Below are 16,959 nucleotides of genomic sequence, written 5' to 3'. Positions count from 1 at the left end.
AACACGATAACCTCCTCATGAGGTAAGGCGTCTAACCAGTCAATAAGGTTACCTGACCATTTAGCAGTGGCTTTTGTAATCCACCCACATGCTATAGTGGGTCTGTGGGCCACCCCAGCAGCTGTATACAAAGTTTGAGCGTAGTCTCAATTTTACGGTCAGCCGCGTCTTTTAGGGAGGCTGCCCCCGGACAGTCAATACAATTTTTTTCGTGAGAGCCTGGATACTGATGCAGCCACTATCGGTGAATTTTCCAATTTTTTCCTATCCTCTGAAGGAAAAGGGAAAGATGATACCAACCGTAAAGGGATTCGAAATTTTTTATCAGGATTAACCCACGGTTCTTCAAACAGGGTATTTAGTTCCTTTGACACAGGAAAAGTGGCTGAGGATTTCTTCTTTATATTAAAATAAGAATTTACTTACCGATAATTCTATTTCTCGGAGTCCGTAGTGGATGCTGGGGTTCCTGAAAGGACCATGGGAATAGCGGCTCCGCAGGAGACAGGGCACAAAAAGTAAAGCTTTAGGATCAGGTGGTGTGCACTGGCTCCTCCCCCTATGACCCTCCTCCAAGCCTCAGTTAGGTACTGTGCCCGGACGAGCGTACACAATAAGGAAGGATTTATGAATCCCGGGTAAGACTCATACCAGCCACACCGTACAACCTGTGATCTGAACCCAGTTAACAGTATGATAACAGCGGAGCCTCTGAAAAGATGGCTCACAACAATAATAACCCGATTTTTGTAACTATGTACAAGTAATGCAGATAATCCGCACTTGGGATGGGCGCCCAGCATCCACTACGGACTCCGAGAAATAGAATTATCGGTAAGTAAATTCTTATTTTCTCTATCGTCCTAGTGGATGCTGGGGTTCCTGAAAGGACCATGGGGATTATACCAAAGCTCCCAAACGGGCGGGAGAGTGCGGATGACTCTGCAGCACCGAATGAGAGAACTCCAGGTCCTCCTTAGCCAGGGTATCAAATTTGTAGGATTTTACAAACGTGTTTGCCCCCGACTAAATAACCGCTCGGCAAAGTTGTAAAGCCGAGACCCCTCGGGCAGCCGCCCAAGATGAGCCCACCTTCCTTGTGGAATGGGCATTTACATATTTTGGCTGTGGCAGGCCTGCCACAGAATGTGCAAGCTGAATTGTATTACACATCCAACTAGCAAAAGTCTGCTTAAAAGCAAGAGCACCCAGTTTGTTGGGTGCATACAGGATAACAGCAAGTCAGTTTTCCTGACTCCAGCCGTCCTGGAACCTATATTTTCAGGGCCCTGACCACATCTAGCAACTTGGAGTCCTCCAAGTCCCTAGTAGGCGCAAGACACCACAATAAGCTGGTTCAGGTGAAACACTGACACCACCTTAGGGAGAGAACTGGGGACGAGTCCGCAGCTCTGCCCTGTCCGAATGGACAAACAGATATGGGCTTTTTTGAGAAAAAAACCACCAATTTGACACTCGCCTGGTCCAGGCCAGGTCCAAGAGCATGTTCACTTTTCATGTGAGATGCTTCAAATCCACAGATTTGACTGGTTTTAAACCAATGTGTTTTGAGGAATCCCAGAACTACGTTGAGATTCCACAGTGCCACTGGAGGCACAAAAGGGGGTTGTATATGCAATACTCCCTTGACAAACTTCTGGACTTTAGGAACTGAAGCCACTTCTTTCTGGAAGAAAAATCGACAGGGCCGAAATTTGAACCTTAATGGACCCCAATTTGAGGCTCATAGACACTCCTGTTTGCAAGAAATGCAGGAATCGACCGAGTTGAAATTTCTTCGTGGGGCCTTCCTGGCCTCACACCACGCAACATATTTTCGCCACATGTGGTGATAATGTTGTGCGGTCACCTCCTTTCTGGCTTTGACCAGGGTAGGAATGACCTCTTCCTGAATGCCTTTTCCCTTAGGATCCGGCGTTCCACCGCCATGCCGTCAAACGCAGCTGCGGTAAGTCTTGGAACAGACATGGTACTTGCTGAAACAAGTCCCTTCTTAGCGGCAGAGGCCATAAATCCTCTGAGCATCTCTTGAAGTTCCGGGTACCAAGTCCTTCTTGGCCAATCCGGAGCCATGAGTATAGTTCTTACTCCTCTACGTCTTATAATTCTCAGTACCTTAGGTATGAAAGGCAGAGGATGGAACACATACACCGACTGGTACACCCACGGTGTTACCAGAACGTCCACAGCTATTGCCTGAGGGTCTCTTAACCTGGCGCAATACCTGTCCCGTTTTTTGTTCAGACGGGACGCCATCATGTCCACCTTTGGTAATTCCCAACGGTTTACAATTATGTGGAAAACTTCCCCATGAAGTTCCCACTCTGCCGGGTGGAGGTCGTGCCTACTGAGGAAGTCTGCTTCCCAGTTTCCATTCCCGGAATGAAACACTGCTGACAGTGCTATCACATGATTTTCCGCCCAGCGAAAAGTCCTTGCAGTTTTTGCCACTGCCCTCCTGCTTCTTGTGCCGCCCTGTCTATTTACGTGGGCGACTGCCGTGATGTTTTATCCCACTGGATCAATACCGGCTGACTTTGAAGCAGAGGTCTTGCTAAGCTTAGAGCATTATAAATTTACCCTTAGCTATATTTATGTGGAGAAAAATCTCCAGACTTGATCACACTCCCTGGAAATTTTTTCCTTGTGTGACTGCTCCCCAGCCTCTCGGGCTGGCCTCCGTGGTCACCAACATCCAAAACTGAATGCCGAATCTGCGGCCCTCTAGAAGATGAGCACTCTGTAACCACCACAGGAGAGACACCCTTGTCCTTGGATATAGGGTTATCCGCTGATGCATCTGAAGATGCGATCCGGACCATTTGTCCAGCAGATCCCACTGAAAAGTTCTTACATGAAATCTGCCGACTGGAATTGCTTCGAAGGAAGTCACCATTTTTTTACCATGGCCCTTGTGCAATGATGCACTGATTTTAGGAGGTTCCTGACTAGCTCGGATAACTCCCTGGCTTTCTCTTCCGGGAGAAACACCTTTTTCTGGACTGTGTCCAGAATCATCCCTAAGCACAGGAGACTTGTTGTCGGGATCAGCTGCGATTTTGGAATCTTTAGAATCCACCCCTGCTGTTGTAACAGTATCCGAGATAGTGCTACTCCGACCTCCAACTGTTCCCTGGACTTTGCCCTTATCAGGAGATCGTCCAAGTAAGGGATAATTAAGACGCCTTTTCTTCGAAGAAGAACCATCATTTCGGCCATTACCTTGGTAAAGACCCGGGGTGCCGTAGACAATCCAAACGGCAGCGTCTGAAACTGATAGTGACAGTTCTGTACCACGAACCTGAGGTACCCTTAGTGATAAGGGCAAATTTGGGACATGGAGGTAAGCATCCCTGATGTCTCGGGACACCAGATAGTCCCCTTCTTCCCGGTTCGTTATCACTGCTCTGAGTGACTCCATCTTGATTTGAACCTTTGTAAGTGTTCACATTTTTTTTTTTTTTTTTTTTAGATTTAGAATAGGTCTCACCTAGCCTTCTGGCTTCAGTACCACAATATAGTGTGGAATAATACCCCTTTTCTTGTTGTAGGAGGGGTAATTTAATTATCACCTGCTGGGAATACAGCTCGTGAATTTTTTCCCATACTGCCTCCTTGTCGGAGGGAGACCTTGGTAAAGCAGCCTTCAGGAGCCTGCGCAGGGGAAACGTCTCGACATTCCAAACTGTACCCCTGGGATACTACTTGTAGGATCCAGGGGTCCTGTACGGTCTCAGCGTCATGCTGAGAGCTTGTCAGAAGGGTTGGAACGCTACTGTTCCTGGGAATGGGCTGCCTGCTGCAGTCTTCTTCCCTTTCCTCTATCCCTGGGCAGATATGACTCTTATAGGGACGAAAGGACTGAAGCTGAAAAGACGGTGTCTTTTTCTGCAGAGATGTGACTTAGGGTAAAAACGGTGGATTTTCCAGCAGTTGCCGTGGCCACCAGGTCCGATGGACCGACCCCAAATAACTCCTCTTCCTTTATACGGCAATACACCTTTGTGCCGTTTGGAATCTGCATCACCTGACCACTGTCGTGTCCATAAACATCTTCTGGCAGATATGGACATCGCACTTACTCTTGATGCCAGAGTGCAAATATCCCTCTGTGCATCTCGCATATATAGAAATACATCCTTTAAATGCTCTATAGTCAATAAAATACTGTCCCTGTCAAGGGTATCAATATTTTTAGTCAGGGAATCCGACCAAGCCACCCCAGCTCTGCACATCCAGGCTGAGGCGATCGCTGGTCGCAGTATAACACCAGTATGTGTGTATATACTTTTTAAGATATTTTTCCAGCCTCCTGTCAGCTGGCTCCTTGAGGACGGCCCTATCTATAGACGGTACCGCCACTTGTTCTGATAAGCGTGTGAGCGCCTTATCCACCCTAAGGGGTGTTTCCCAACGCGCCCTAACTTCTGGCGGGAAAGGGTATACCGCCCATATTTTCTATCGGGGGGAACCCACGCATCATCACACACTTCATTTAATTTATCTGATTCAGGAAAAACTACGGTAGTTTTTTCACATCCCACATAATACCCTCTTTTGTGGTACTTGTAGTATCAGAAATATGTAACACCTCCTTCATTGCCCTTAACGTGTGGCCCTAATAAGGAATACGTTTTTTTTTTAAAAACCCTGACGGTGTTTTTGAGACGTCTGGACCGGTACTAATTGTTTGTCGGCCGTCTCATGTCGTCAACCGACCTTGGCGCGTGTTGACATTATCACGTAATTCCCTAAATAAGCCATCCATTCCGGTGTCGACTCCCTAGAGAATGACATCACCATTACAGGCAATTGCTCTGCCTCCTCACCAACATCGTCCTCATACATGTCGACACACACGTACCGACACACAGCACACACACAGGGAATGCTCTGATAGAGGACAGGACCTACTAGCCCTTTGGAGAGACAGAGGGAGAGTTTGCCAGCACACACCAAAAACGCTATAATTATATAGGGACAACCTTATATAAGTGTTTTCCCTTATAGCATCTTTTTTATATATTTCTAACGCCAAATTAGTGCCCCCCCTCTCTGTTTTAACCCTGTTTCTGTAGTGCAGTGCAGGGGAGAGCCTGGGAGCCTTCCCTCCAGCCTTTCTGTGAGGGAAAATGGCGCTGTGTGCTGAGGAGATAGGCCCCGCCCCTTTTTCGGCGGCCTCGTCTCCCGCTCTTAACGGATTCTGGCAGGGGTTAAATATCTCCATATAGCCCCCGGAGGCTATATGTGAGGTATTTTTAGCCAAAAAAGGTTTTCATTTGCCTCCCAGGGCGCCCCCCTCCCAGCGCCCTGCACCCTCAGTGACTGCCGTGTGAAGTGTGCGGAGAGGAAAATGGCGCACAGCTGCAGTGCTGTGCGCTACCTTAAGAAGACTGAGGAGTCTTCTGCCGCCGATTCTGGACCTCTTCTCGTTTCAGCATCTGCAAGGGGGCCGGCGGCGAGGCTCCGGTGACCATCCAGGCTGTACCTGTGATCGTCCCTCTGGAGCTAATGTCCAGTAGCCAAGAAGCCAATCCATCCTGCACGCAGGTGAGTTCACTTCTTCTCCCCTAAGTCCCTCGTTGCAGTGATCCTGTTGCCAGCAGGACTCACTGTAAAATAAAAAACCTAAGCTAAACTTTTCTAAGCAGCTCTTTAGGAGAGCCACCTAGATTGCACCCTTCTCGGCCGGGCACAAAAATCTAACTGAGGCTTGGAGGAGGGTCATAGGGGGAGGAGCCAGTGCACACCACCTGATCCTAAAGCTTTACTTTTTGTGCCCTGTCTCCTGCGGAGCCGCTATTCCCATGGTCCTTTCAGGAACCCCAGCATCCACTAGGACGATAGAGAAAATAAGATTCATCACTCTCCTCTGTGACTTTAGCAGGGAGATGCAGAACCTCTCTGATAGCCTCTATGAGAGCTTCTATTCCTTGTGACAGAGTACCCTCCCCCATCTATGAGTCCACCTCACCCTCCTCCATGTCTAACCACTCATCATCAGAGTCAGATTGCAGGATGTGGGCCAAAGGACATTTTTGCGGACAAATGGCAAGGGACTGAGACGCTGGCTTGAGTACGGAGTTTTTTCATCTACTCATCCATAGACTGCCTTAAGTATTGAGTCTCTTTCTCATTTCGAGTTAACTTAGTAGAAATGGAGGAAATCATTCCCCTAATGGAGTCCAGCCATACTGGTTCTGCCCCACTAGCCTGTGAAGGGATACTACACTGAGTACACACTAGTGAACCCCCTGGAGAAGAGGCACACTGTGCCCTACATGAAACACACTCTTTGCCTGACATATTGTAATAGTGACAGCACACACGCACAGGAAAAGGTTAAATGCACAATTAACCCACAGAGCCCTTCCAGGGAAACACAGAGTATAGAACCAGCACACGGCGCCCTTATTGCTAATGCCAAGCTTAGCCGGGTCACAGATGAAGTACCTAGATTAGGGATTTAGTACACTAATAATCGTTCCCCCCCTGCTATGACCCCCTGGTACCGCTGAGGTAATCTGGAGTCACACCGGAGGTGCTGCGCGTCCCTGACAGTCAGCATCTGTGTCAGCTTCAGTAGGGAAAATGGTGCTGGTGAGCTGCTGGATCCACTCATAGTGGAGCCCAGTCCCTTCAATGGCGCACGGCCTTCCTGCACTTTTTTATACTGGCTGTACGTGTCTTGTGCATAAAATGGAGACAGACTCCTTTTATGGCTATGTTGCCAGTCTGGGCACTGTGTTCGCTGTTCAGCGTCTGTGTCCGTACACAGCGGGAGACGCAGTCCGCCCAGTTTAGAAGCCGTGCGTCTCCGTACCCTCATGCCGCCATAATGGCCGGCGACCCACTAACCGGGACGTCGGCTTAGTACTCACCACTCTTCATTCTTCTGGCTCTGTTTGGGGTGGCGGCGTGCTGCGGGAATGTGCGCTCGCCGTGGTGGGGGTTGCAAATAGTTCCCTCAGGAGCTAGAGTCCCGTCAGCGGGGAACGGGACCATTAACCCTTTAACAGGTAGGGCCGTGCTCAGGGATCCTTTCGTTCACACTTCTGCTAAGCTAAAATACACTCCCAGTGGGAGGCGGCATAGCATTTGCACGGCTGCTAAAAACCGCTAGCGAGTGAACAACTCGGAATGACCACCATTGTACGGCTTCTAAACATACAGCTACTAACCTAATCACATTCTGCTTTACGGGAACGCTGGGTTTCCTAGTAGACATTTTGCTGGATAAATATTCCTCCATCTTTTTTCTCCTTTGCTCTAGTATAGGGTAACAGAAACAGTAGTTAATGGGGTTGGCCAACGATAATTAGCAAGTAAACCTATCGCAACAGCCCTGCAGCACAGCTGAAAGTCTATATACACAGTATTTAGGCGCTTTGTGCTGTGTGTACTGCAGAGGCCGCCAGTGACTGACAGCAAATGCCCACCCCGTCATGACATTGTGCACAACACATCAGGCCGACAATTGGTAAGTGTGTATGCACTTATCGATCATCTAATACAGGCATGTCCAAACTGCGGCCCTCCAGCTGTTAAGAAACTACACATCCCAGCATGCCCTGAGCCAGTTTTAGCATTCTCTGACAGCAAAACTGTGTCAGGTCATGCTGGGATATGTAGTTTCACAACAGCTGGAGAGCCACAGTTTGGACATGCCTGATAATAGGTTGGCAGACCGGACGATCCATCGGGCTAGTGCAGGGGTAGCCAACCCTGGTCCTTGAGAGCTACCAACAGGTAACATTTTCCAGGTCTCCTCACAGAATCACAATTTAACTAATTAGTTCCATCTGTGGATCTTTTAAAATGTGTCAGTGAGTAATGACTGCACCTGCTAGGTGAACTGAAAACATGAACTGTTGGTAGCTCTCGAGGAACAGGGGGGCAGATGTATTAACCTGGAGAAGGCATAAGGAAGTGATAAACCAGTGATATGTGCAAGGTGATAAAGGCACCAGCCAATCAGCTCCAATATGTAAATTAACAGTTAGGATCTGATTGGATGGTGCCTTTATCATCTTGCACATATCACTGGTTTATCACTTCCTTATGCCTTCTACAGGTTAATACATCTGCCCCAGGGTTGGCTACCACTGGGCTAGTGTGTACCCAGCTTTACTCAGACCCACCATGGGTGTCTCAGTGCATTACTTAAGATTATAAGGGGCCTATGTACCATATATTGGAGACAAAGTATAGACCAATCAGCCCCCAACTGTCTTCTTTTTTATTTTTAAACATAGCCTGTAACATGGCAGTTATAAAGCGCCAGCCAATCAGCTCCTAGCTGCCATGTTACAGGCTGTGTGAAAAATGACATTTGGTATTTTCTGTCTCTCCAAGGCTTAGTACATAAACCCCTTTGTGAGAAGAGCGAGGTGTCAAGAAACTGGGTGTCAGCCACTATTATATAGTAATACAGAAGTTCCCATATTGTAAATATGGCATTTAAATAGCTCAGTGGCATAGCAAGGAATTATTGTTACTGAAATAATTACTACACGCAGATAACAAAAACATCCCCACCCCCAAATGTAGAAACTGACAAAACTGACACAGCTGCCCAAATAGGCAATAGCAGTGATGGGTACACCCAGTCTTCAGGGACCCCTGACATGACAGCGTTCCAGATCACCTATGAATCTTTTAAAAAACGTAAAGGAGATCTGGAAAACATGCACTGCTGGGTCTCCGAGCACAGAGAATGGCCAGCACTGCTGAACTGCAGCCATGAGCAGCACCAGCCCCAGCACTGCTCGGCATGGGACCAGCACTCACTAACTACGGGCGAGGAAGAGAAAGGACAGGGCCCCGGTGCACTACTCACCGCGGTGGATGGGCTGCTGTCTCCGGCTGGCCGGCAGCGGTTGCACCGTCACACTCGCCATGATCGCTACAGCTGCTATTACTCCTATGCACTATGCCCTCCTCGCTGCCGTCTCGTTTGAAAATCCCCAAGATTAGATCCGCCCTGTCCTCAACGACTACTGACCGGATTGGTGAACGCTTGGAACCTGGGCCAATCACAGCGCGCCCTGAGTAGGCTACGAAATGACTGGTTAAATCAACGACCGTCGGGTCTGTTTGGGATTTCCCCCCCCCCCCTCCTGCGAATTATTTTTGAATCGCTGGTCACGTGAGGGCCTAACGCCCGCCTATCCGCGAAGGCGCAGGGGGCGTGGTCTGCAGGGAATGCAGTAGGCGTGGTGTGATCTCCCATTGGCCCCTTGTTGGGAGCACTGCGGCTGCGCAATGCCAGTTCCTGCTTCCTGTCAGTCTGGTGCTGCTGCTGCTGCTGCTTCCCTGTCAGCGGCTGAGGATGGACCGTTTCTCCTGGTGCACCGGGCTGCTGGACATTGATGAGACCCTGGTCATCCAGCAGCGGGGGGTGCGCCTGTCAGACGGGGAGGAGAAGGTTGGGAGACATGCCTGGGAGCTGTGTGGCTGTGCTCAGCCAGTGTGCTTACACGATCTCTGCCCCATTACACCTGTGTTGATGTTGTACACACTAGTGGTAGTGGTGATGGTGATTATGATGTGGTGCTGCAGTAACACAGCTCTGTATATACTCCTCTAATAGGGGAGTCATTATAGTAACACATCCACAAGTGTACCTTTGTCTATTTAATTCTCCCCTAGGTTTTTTCACATGGCCAAAGATTCCCAGTGTAATTACATTACTAGTTGTTCCAGTGTATAAAAGCACATTGTATTTCTCATAATTACTTGCTAGCGTTCCCTAGCCTATGTGTTTTACCACTACAAGCCATTGTCCTCTGTTATCAGCTGCTTTAGGCAGGGGTAGGGTTGGCTGCAATGCATCAGTATTGCAGGTCGCATTCATCTAGAGTACTACTAGCGCTCGTGACAGTAGCTCAGAACCGGCGCTGCAGCTGTTCCGTCCTTGGGGCTGGAGTACAGCGGTAAATAGAGGGTATGCGTGATTTCAGGCCTATACGGTCTTACTGCAAGGAAATCTTGTGTACAGTATGTTGGGAGAAACGCCTCCCACATTAATAATACAGCTATTAAGTCACAGAAACACCTTTGAGTTGCAATGTACACATATTATGGCTCATTTTCTCATTACCACTCATATAGAACATTGCTTTTTATTCTGAGCAGGCACAGGTTCTGGTATTGTTGCCTTGTAAGTGCCCTTTGTCCAACTTCAACAAAGATGAAGGCGGAGTGTTTGCTTTGTAAATAGGGATTTGTGAGTTGTCCTTTTCAGAAGGGCCGCCGTGTCAGCATTGTGCCTGTTGTGAGACAGAAATGGCAGGAAGGAGAACTGTCCTGCAAAACTTTCTCATACACCCACCTAAGTGATGGGAGTGTTGTTTTCACCATTAAAGGGTCAGTCAGTACAGTCCACAGTATGCTTCCATAGGTACTAAAGATCGTCTGTTCCTAATGGAATAAGCCCACCTCTGTGCACTCTGCAGTCTGACGTTTCCCGTTCCTGAAGTCACTCCATGTTTGAGGACGGTCTATGCAGCCCTTAATGCCCAACCCCCACCTCTGGCATCTAACGGATGGTAGAACTAACTAGCCCTAAAACAAATGTATGTGCATTATGAAGTGTAAGCACAGTGGGCTGATTCAGACAAGGATGCAGGTGCGCCCGCAGCTGCATCTGTTGGTAATCGCCTGTCTGCGTCTTTATACAAATGCTGCTACACAGTCCTTCCCTTGTGTACACCCAGTGTGCAAGGTCTGAGACACCCACTGTCTGTGTATGTTCACACTGTAATACCCAGAAGCACCAGCCATATGGCAGGTGCGGTTTCTCCGTCCGAGTGTGGCCTCCTATGTAAGCGGTTGAGCTTATGTGCACCTGCCCAACCACTTTCACTGAAACAGTTCCGTAACATGCCCATGAGACGGACCATCTCTGTGCATGTGCTATGCCACTTCTCTATCACTGCCCAGGAACACCCGCTACATTTCTGTCGTGTGTGTGCCTAAAATCGCAACTGCGACTCTGTATGGGCTCATTCAGGACACATGCGTGATGCGCCTTAGATGCCTATGTCCCAAAGATGCATTTACTGGCAGATACATGCTGTAAAAATGGCTGTGACATGCCTGTTTTTTTTTTTTTTCCCCACGCCCCGTTAGCTCCCCCAAAGGACCGCCATCTGTCAATCCCTGTGTCTCAATCTAGTCTACGACCACCATTGCAGGACTACTGCATTACATGTAATCCTGCTCAGACACTTGTTGACTACTTGTAGTGCGACTTAGACAGATGCGCAGTACTAAAACCATCGGCCAGCTGCGTCTGTATCGGTGTTGCTTGCCACTGTGAATCAGGCCCACAGTTCTGTTCCTTTGCTAATTGTAGATTAACAAATCAGAAATGTGATTATGTACCAAGTGCACATACAAGGGGAGGCAATAAATCCTCCCAGATTTTAAAGGTTAACAAAAAATGCACGGTAATGCTATTCACAGTGTTAGTACATGATCTAAAAGTGCATGGAACACAGATTAGTTTCAATCGGTTTTGTATTGATATTGTCATTCCATGGTGCATAGCAGTCTTCAGTTCATTAATGTTTTTTGGTGGATGCGTGTAGACCTTCGCTGTCAGATAGACCAGTTTGCTGTTTAGAGGCCTCTCATGAAGCTTACGAGGATTGTTTTCCGCCCAGTAACGAACATTCTGCTTGTTAATGTAGCCAGACAAATGAAAGTGATCTTCATGATGCGAAATGTCAGAAATAGACTACAAATGTGAATCACAAATAAAAGCCGCCATCTGGACGATATCATATTCAAAACCAATTGAAAATAAACTGTGGGGGTAATTCAGAGTTGATCGCAGAAGCAAATTTGTTAGCAGTTGGACAAAACCATGTGCACTGCAGGTGGGGCAGATATAACATGTGCAGAGAGAGTTATGCTGCTTTCACATCGCAAAACCTGCTTTTGAAACTGTTCTTTAAACGGTTCTTAAAACGGGTCTGAGCAGTTAAACCCCCTTCACATCGCATGTTGTAACCAGTATATTACCATTTCATTACCGTTTTGGTACCTTTCACACTGAACCCGTTTCACCCATACAAAACAGTGGTTGTCATTTTAAATGTTTTTTTCCTGCTTCTGCCTGGTGAGATCACACATGGAGACAGCCTATCACCTTCTGGGGCTTGCAAATACCGTTTCAGACCCTTTCACACTGCACAATTAAACGGGTCTGAAACGGGTAGGACCCTGCTTTTTTACAGTTTCAAAATACCGGTATTTTGTAAACGGTAAATTGAAGGTGACCCTTTCACATCGCAGCTCGAACCGTTTAGGAAGCCAGTAAAAACGGCAAATTACCGGGTACAAGCTGCGGCGTGAAAGGGGTATTAGATATGGGTGGGGTTTGTTCAATCTGAAATCTAAATTGCAGTGTAAAAATAAAGCAGCCAGTATTTACCCTGCACAGAAACAATAAAACCACCCAAATCTAACTCTCTGCACATGTTATATCTGCCTCCCCTGCAGTGCACATGGTTTTGCCCAACTGCTAACAAATTTGCTGCTGCGATCAACTCAGAATTTCCCCGTGTTACATGCACTTTAAAAAAAAGAAAAATAAAAAAAAAAGACTTTATTGGATTTTCAAGATAACAAACAGTGACAATTATGAAATAACACACAATTTCACTGACAGAGAGTAATGTAAATTTCACTTATAATAACTTCAGAGTTATCATGGAATAACAATAGTAAGCGTGTCTAGAAATACAAGTAGCGTTAATGCGTGATCCCATAAGTAAATGTCCAAAAAAGGGAATAAAAGATGGCGAGGTAGTAGAGGTTCTCCTTCATGACCACGATCACACGTATCCATTTTATGAGAAAGGACAACAGTAGAACCAAAGGAACTTGGAACTCCTCTTACACAACATTATAAACAACCCGAATATGATTATCTTCTGACAGTGAAAATAATGTAAGTGATATACAAAAAAAAAAAAGTAACATAAAACTATAACAGTTATTAAGACAAGACAAGGGGGGGGGGGGGTGGAGGAAGGAGGGAGGGAGGGAGGGAGGAATTGATAAAGGTAAAGGTGAGGCCTCTTGAGGTAAGGACATCTGATAGCTTAGTAAAAATCTGGGTGTTATAAGAGAATGGACAAATTTAAGTAATAACTCGGGGGTTTGAGTCCAATCATTTCTTTATATGTAACTGCGTGGAGATTCCTAAATGATCAATAAAGTGTTCCATGCACTTTAAGATTATGTACTAACATTCTGAATAGATTTTACCATTCCCTTTTTGTTATTAAATCTGGTGCTTCCCATTATAAACTCTTATTAATTATTTTCTATTTCTCACTAGAGCAAATTTGATACTGGTACTTTAATCCTGACAACTCATAGATTTATATGGAGGGACCAGAAAAATCATGTAAGTACTGTAAATTAGGATTGTGAATTCTCATTTGTACCTACTTATAGTGAAAGGAAGATGAGTGGGTTCTTGGCCAGACTTTGAGTTTACAATTGTAAAGTGCCGCAGAATATGCTGGCACTATGTAAGTAAATGTTAATTAATACTGTACTAATAAAGGATGTGTTAATTACTGGTGGGGTCTTGTACAGTGGCTGTTTGATCATTTTTATTACTGATTTTCTTAATGTTACTGTAATATGCCTTTATTTGTTTTGTAATGTTTTTTTTCTCTTTACCTGTTTTTGTAGGATTTCTGTATCGCGTTTCCTCTATCCCAGATTGTTTTCTCAGAAGAACAAGCAGGGGGCATTGGGAAAAGGTGAATATGTCATGAATTCATTTTGGTTTCACAACCTTGAGAAAGGCCAGAATTTGCATTGCACCATTGTTTCCACCAATTCATATGGATACAAAGTCATCATTGGCATCTATGTTTTATTTTAATTTATCCTATCAAATGCCATCTCCTGACATAAAATTTGGCCTGGCCAGATGGCACTTTATGGGGCACACACTTTTGGTGACAACCTCAACAGACTTTTTGAATTACCTTCTGTATTTTTTACCAGTATGTGGCTCTACACTTGGTCAGCAATGGTCTGGTTATGTACCGCTGATTTTTTCTGCTCCTATTATATTATATAGTAAGCCCATATATTTTATGGAATAAATACAACAGTTTTTTTAACAGTGCATCGAGAAAATATTTTGCGGTCTACTCCCGTTTGTTCCATCCATTTATTGCAGTTTATTTTATCTGCTTGTGCAGTTTGTTGCTATCTGCTTTCTTACTGTACTGTTGCTCACTGTTTGCTTTCACTGTCCTAGCTGTTACCCTCCACCTCTCTTCCTCACCCTGCAACAATACTCACTGTCTGCCTTCCTTGCTTCTTGGGCCCAATCGGTTGATCTCTGCCTTCTTCATTCCCTGGGCCCCATCCGTGGCTCTATGCCTTCTTCATTCCATGGCCCTGTCCGGTGGGTCTTTGCCTTCCTTGTTCCCTTGGCCCTGCCGGTGGGTCTTTGCCTTCCTCGTTCCCTTGGCCCCGCCAGTGGGTCTTTGCCTTCCTCGTTACCCTTGGCCCCGCCGGTGGGTCTTTGCCTTCCTCGTTCCCTTGGCCCCGCCGGTGGGTCTTTGCCTTCCTCGTTCCCTTGGCCCTGCCGGTGGGTCTTTGCCTTCCTCGTTCCCTTGGCCCCGCCGGTGGGTCTTTGCCTTCCTCGTTCCCTTGGCCCCGCCGGTGGGTCTTTGCCTTCCTCGTTCCCTTGGCCCCGCCGGTGGGTCTTTGCCTTCCTCATTCCCTTGGCCCCGCTGGTGGATCTTGGACTTCCTCGCTCTGTGGGCCTCATCAGTGGCTCTCTGATTTCCTTGCACCCTGGTCCACGTCGATGGCTCTCTGCCTTCCTTGCTCCTTTGACCCCATCATGACTTTCTGCCTTTCTTGCTCCCTGGACCCCATCGTGACTTTCTGCCTTCCTTGCTCCCTGGGCCCCATCGTGACTTTCTGCCTACCTTGCTCCCTGGGCCCCATCGGTGGCTCTCTGCCTTCCTCACTCCCTGGATCCTGTCAGTGGCTCTCTGCCTTCCTCGCTCCCTGGGCCACATTGGTGGCTCTCTGCTTTCCTTGTTCCCTGTGCCCCGCCGGTGGGTCTTTGACTTCCTCACTCTCTGGCTCCCGTCGGTGACTCTCTGCCTTCCTTGCTTCCTAGTTCATGTCGGTGGCTTTCTGCCTTCCACGCTCCTGGGGCCCCGTCGGTGACACTCTGCCTTCCTCGCTCCTGGGGCCCCGTCGGTGACACTCTGCCTTCCTCACTCCCTGAGCACAGTCAGTGGCTCTCTGCCTTCCTCGCTTCCTGAGCACCGTTGGTGGCTCTCTGCCTTCCTCGCTCCCTAGGTCCTGTTGATGGCTCTGTCTTCTTCGCTTTCTCGGCCCTTCAGTGGCTCTCTGCTGTCATTGCTTCCTGGGTCATGTCGGTGGCTTTCTGCCTTCCTCGCTCTTGGGGCCCCGTTGGTGGCTCTCTGCCTTCCTCGCTCCTGGGGCCCTGTCGGTGACTCTTTGCTTTCCTCGCTCCCTGAGCACCGTCGGTGGCTCTCTGCCTTCCTCGGTCCCTGGTTGCGATCTGTCTTCTTTGCTTCCTGGGCCCCGTCGCTGGCTCTCTGGCTTCCGTGCTCCCTGAGCACCATCAGTGGCTCTCTGCCTTCCTCGGTCCCTGGTGGCTCTCTGCCTTCTTTGCTTCCTGGGCCCCGTCGGTGACTCTCTGCCTTCCTTGCTCCTGGGGTCCTGTTAGTAACTCTTTGCCTTCCTCGCTCCTTGAGCACCGTCAGTGGCTCTCTGCCTTCCTCTGTCCCTAGTGGCGCTCTGCCTTCTTTGCTTCCTGGGCCCCGTCTGTGGCTCTCTGCCTTCCTCCCTGGGCTCCATCGTTGTGGTTGGTCTATTTATATGAGTAGGTTTATTCGATTGAGAAAGTGAAACACACGCAATGATTGACTTGTGTCACCTACAGAATCTAGAGAAAGAAAAACTGGAATCTAATGTGTGACATGTATATATCGGTGTATGAACGTCAGTCACATAGCTTTAGCAAATGCAGTCGGTATATTTGTGTTATAAAAAGAGAAACATTTATGTATTTCCTGTTACTGTACGTTCCAGTTGAACAAGCTGTAAAAACATTTACACAGTGCGTGTTGATGTTAGTAATAATACTTTGGGACATGTTTGATGTTGTTGACTTTGAGATGATGAAAGGCATGAGTTACCTTCTCCTGGCCGGTACACCAGTCTCATGCAGTTACACGTTTCCATCAGGATACCCAAAATGTAGAGACATTACTGGCACATCTTAATTTACATATGGCAACTAGATCTATGTATTTGTGGACTAGTATCTGTCCCGCTATCCTAGTTTCTCTGTAACCCAATTATTCCTCTACGTTAAGGGACTACAGAACCCACAGCACGGGTTGATCCAATATTTCTGGTGCCCACACACTGTGCGATTCTCGAATGCTATTTGATCTTTTTAGTTCAAATAGCATCGCGAGTAGTTCACATCGCACCGTGTGTATTGTCCCTTGCGATGCGCGCTCCCTTCTAGTCCATATCTAAAGGCAAAATAGTATGTGCAGGCAGGTATTTTTGTACTACATCGCATATATTACATTGTAGTGTATTCAAAATTGGATGCAGTTCAAATAGCACAGTGTGTACACTCCAAATCGCATAGCAATCATTGTATAGGCTCAAATCGCACCTAGCACAAATAGTACCGTGTGTGGGCCCCATTAGATATTCTGCGACAAATACGGTATATTTTGCGTGTATAAGGGGGGTAATTCCAAGTTGATCGCAGCAGGATTTTTGTTAGCAATTGGGCAAAACCATGTGCACTGCAGGGGAGGCAGATATAACATGTGCAGAGAGAGTTAGATTTGGGTGGGGTGTGTTCAATCTGCAATCTAATTTGCAGTG

The 16,959-nt window shown here is 47.4% G+C and overlaps 2 protein-coding genes across 2 annotated transcripts in view; one reads left to right on the top strand and one right to left on the bottom strand.

Moving 5' to 3' along the window:
• The window catches only part of CKAP2 (cytoskeleton associated protein 2), a 112,726-nt gene extending 103,576 nt beyond the window's left edge, over positions 1 to 9,150 (bottom strand). The window contains exons 1-2 of the mRNA XM_063951918.1: positions 8,861 to 9,150; positions 7,203 to 7,290 (exon numbers count right to left, since the gene is read on the bottom strand). Of these exons, the coding sequence (XP_063807988.1) occupies positions 7,203 to 7,290; positions 8,861 to 8,921 (149 nt within the window). The 5' untranslated portion in view covers positions 8,922 to 9,150. The remainder of the gene's footprint in view (positions 1 to 7,202; positions 7,291 to 8,860) is intronic.
• A 105-nt stretch (positions 9,151 to 9,255) lies between these two features.
• Positions 9,256 to 16,959, top strand: part of VPS36 (vacuolar protein sorting 36 homolog) — a 57,715-nt gene continuing 50,011 nt past the window's right edge. The window contains exons 1-3 of the mRNA XM_063951928.1: positions 9,256 to 9,448; positions 13,376 to 13,444; positions 13,738 to 13,808. Coding sequence (XP_063807998.1) covers positions 9,353 to 9,448; positions 13,376 to 13,444; positions 13,738 to 13,808 — 236 coding nt within the window. The 5' untranslated portion in view covers positions 9,256 to 9,352. The remainder of the gene's footprint in view (positions 9,449 to 13,375; positions 13,445 to 13,737; positions 13,809 to 16,959) is intronic.

The sequence above is a fragment of the Pseudophryne corroboree genome, chromosome 2, assembly GCF_028390025.1.
Source record: "Pseudophryne corroboree isolate aPseCor3 chromosome 2, aPseCor3.hap2, whole genome shotgun sequence".
Taxonomy (NCBI): domain Eukaryota; kingdom Metazoa; phylum Chordata; class Amphibia; order Anura; family Myobatrachidae; genus Pseudophryne; species Pseudophryne corroboree.
Note: the sequence above shows the minus strand (reverse complement) of the source record. Positions and strands in the feature narration are given on the sequence as shown.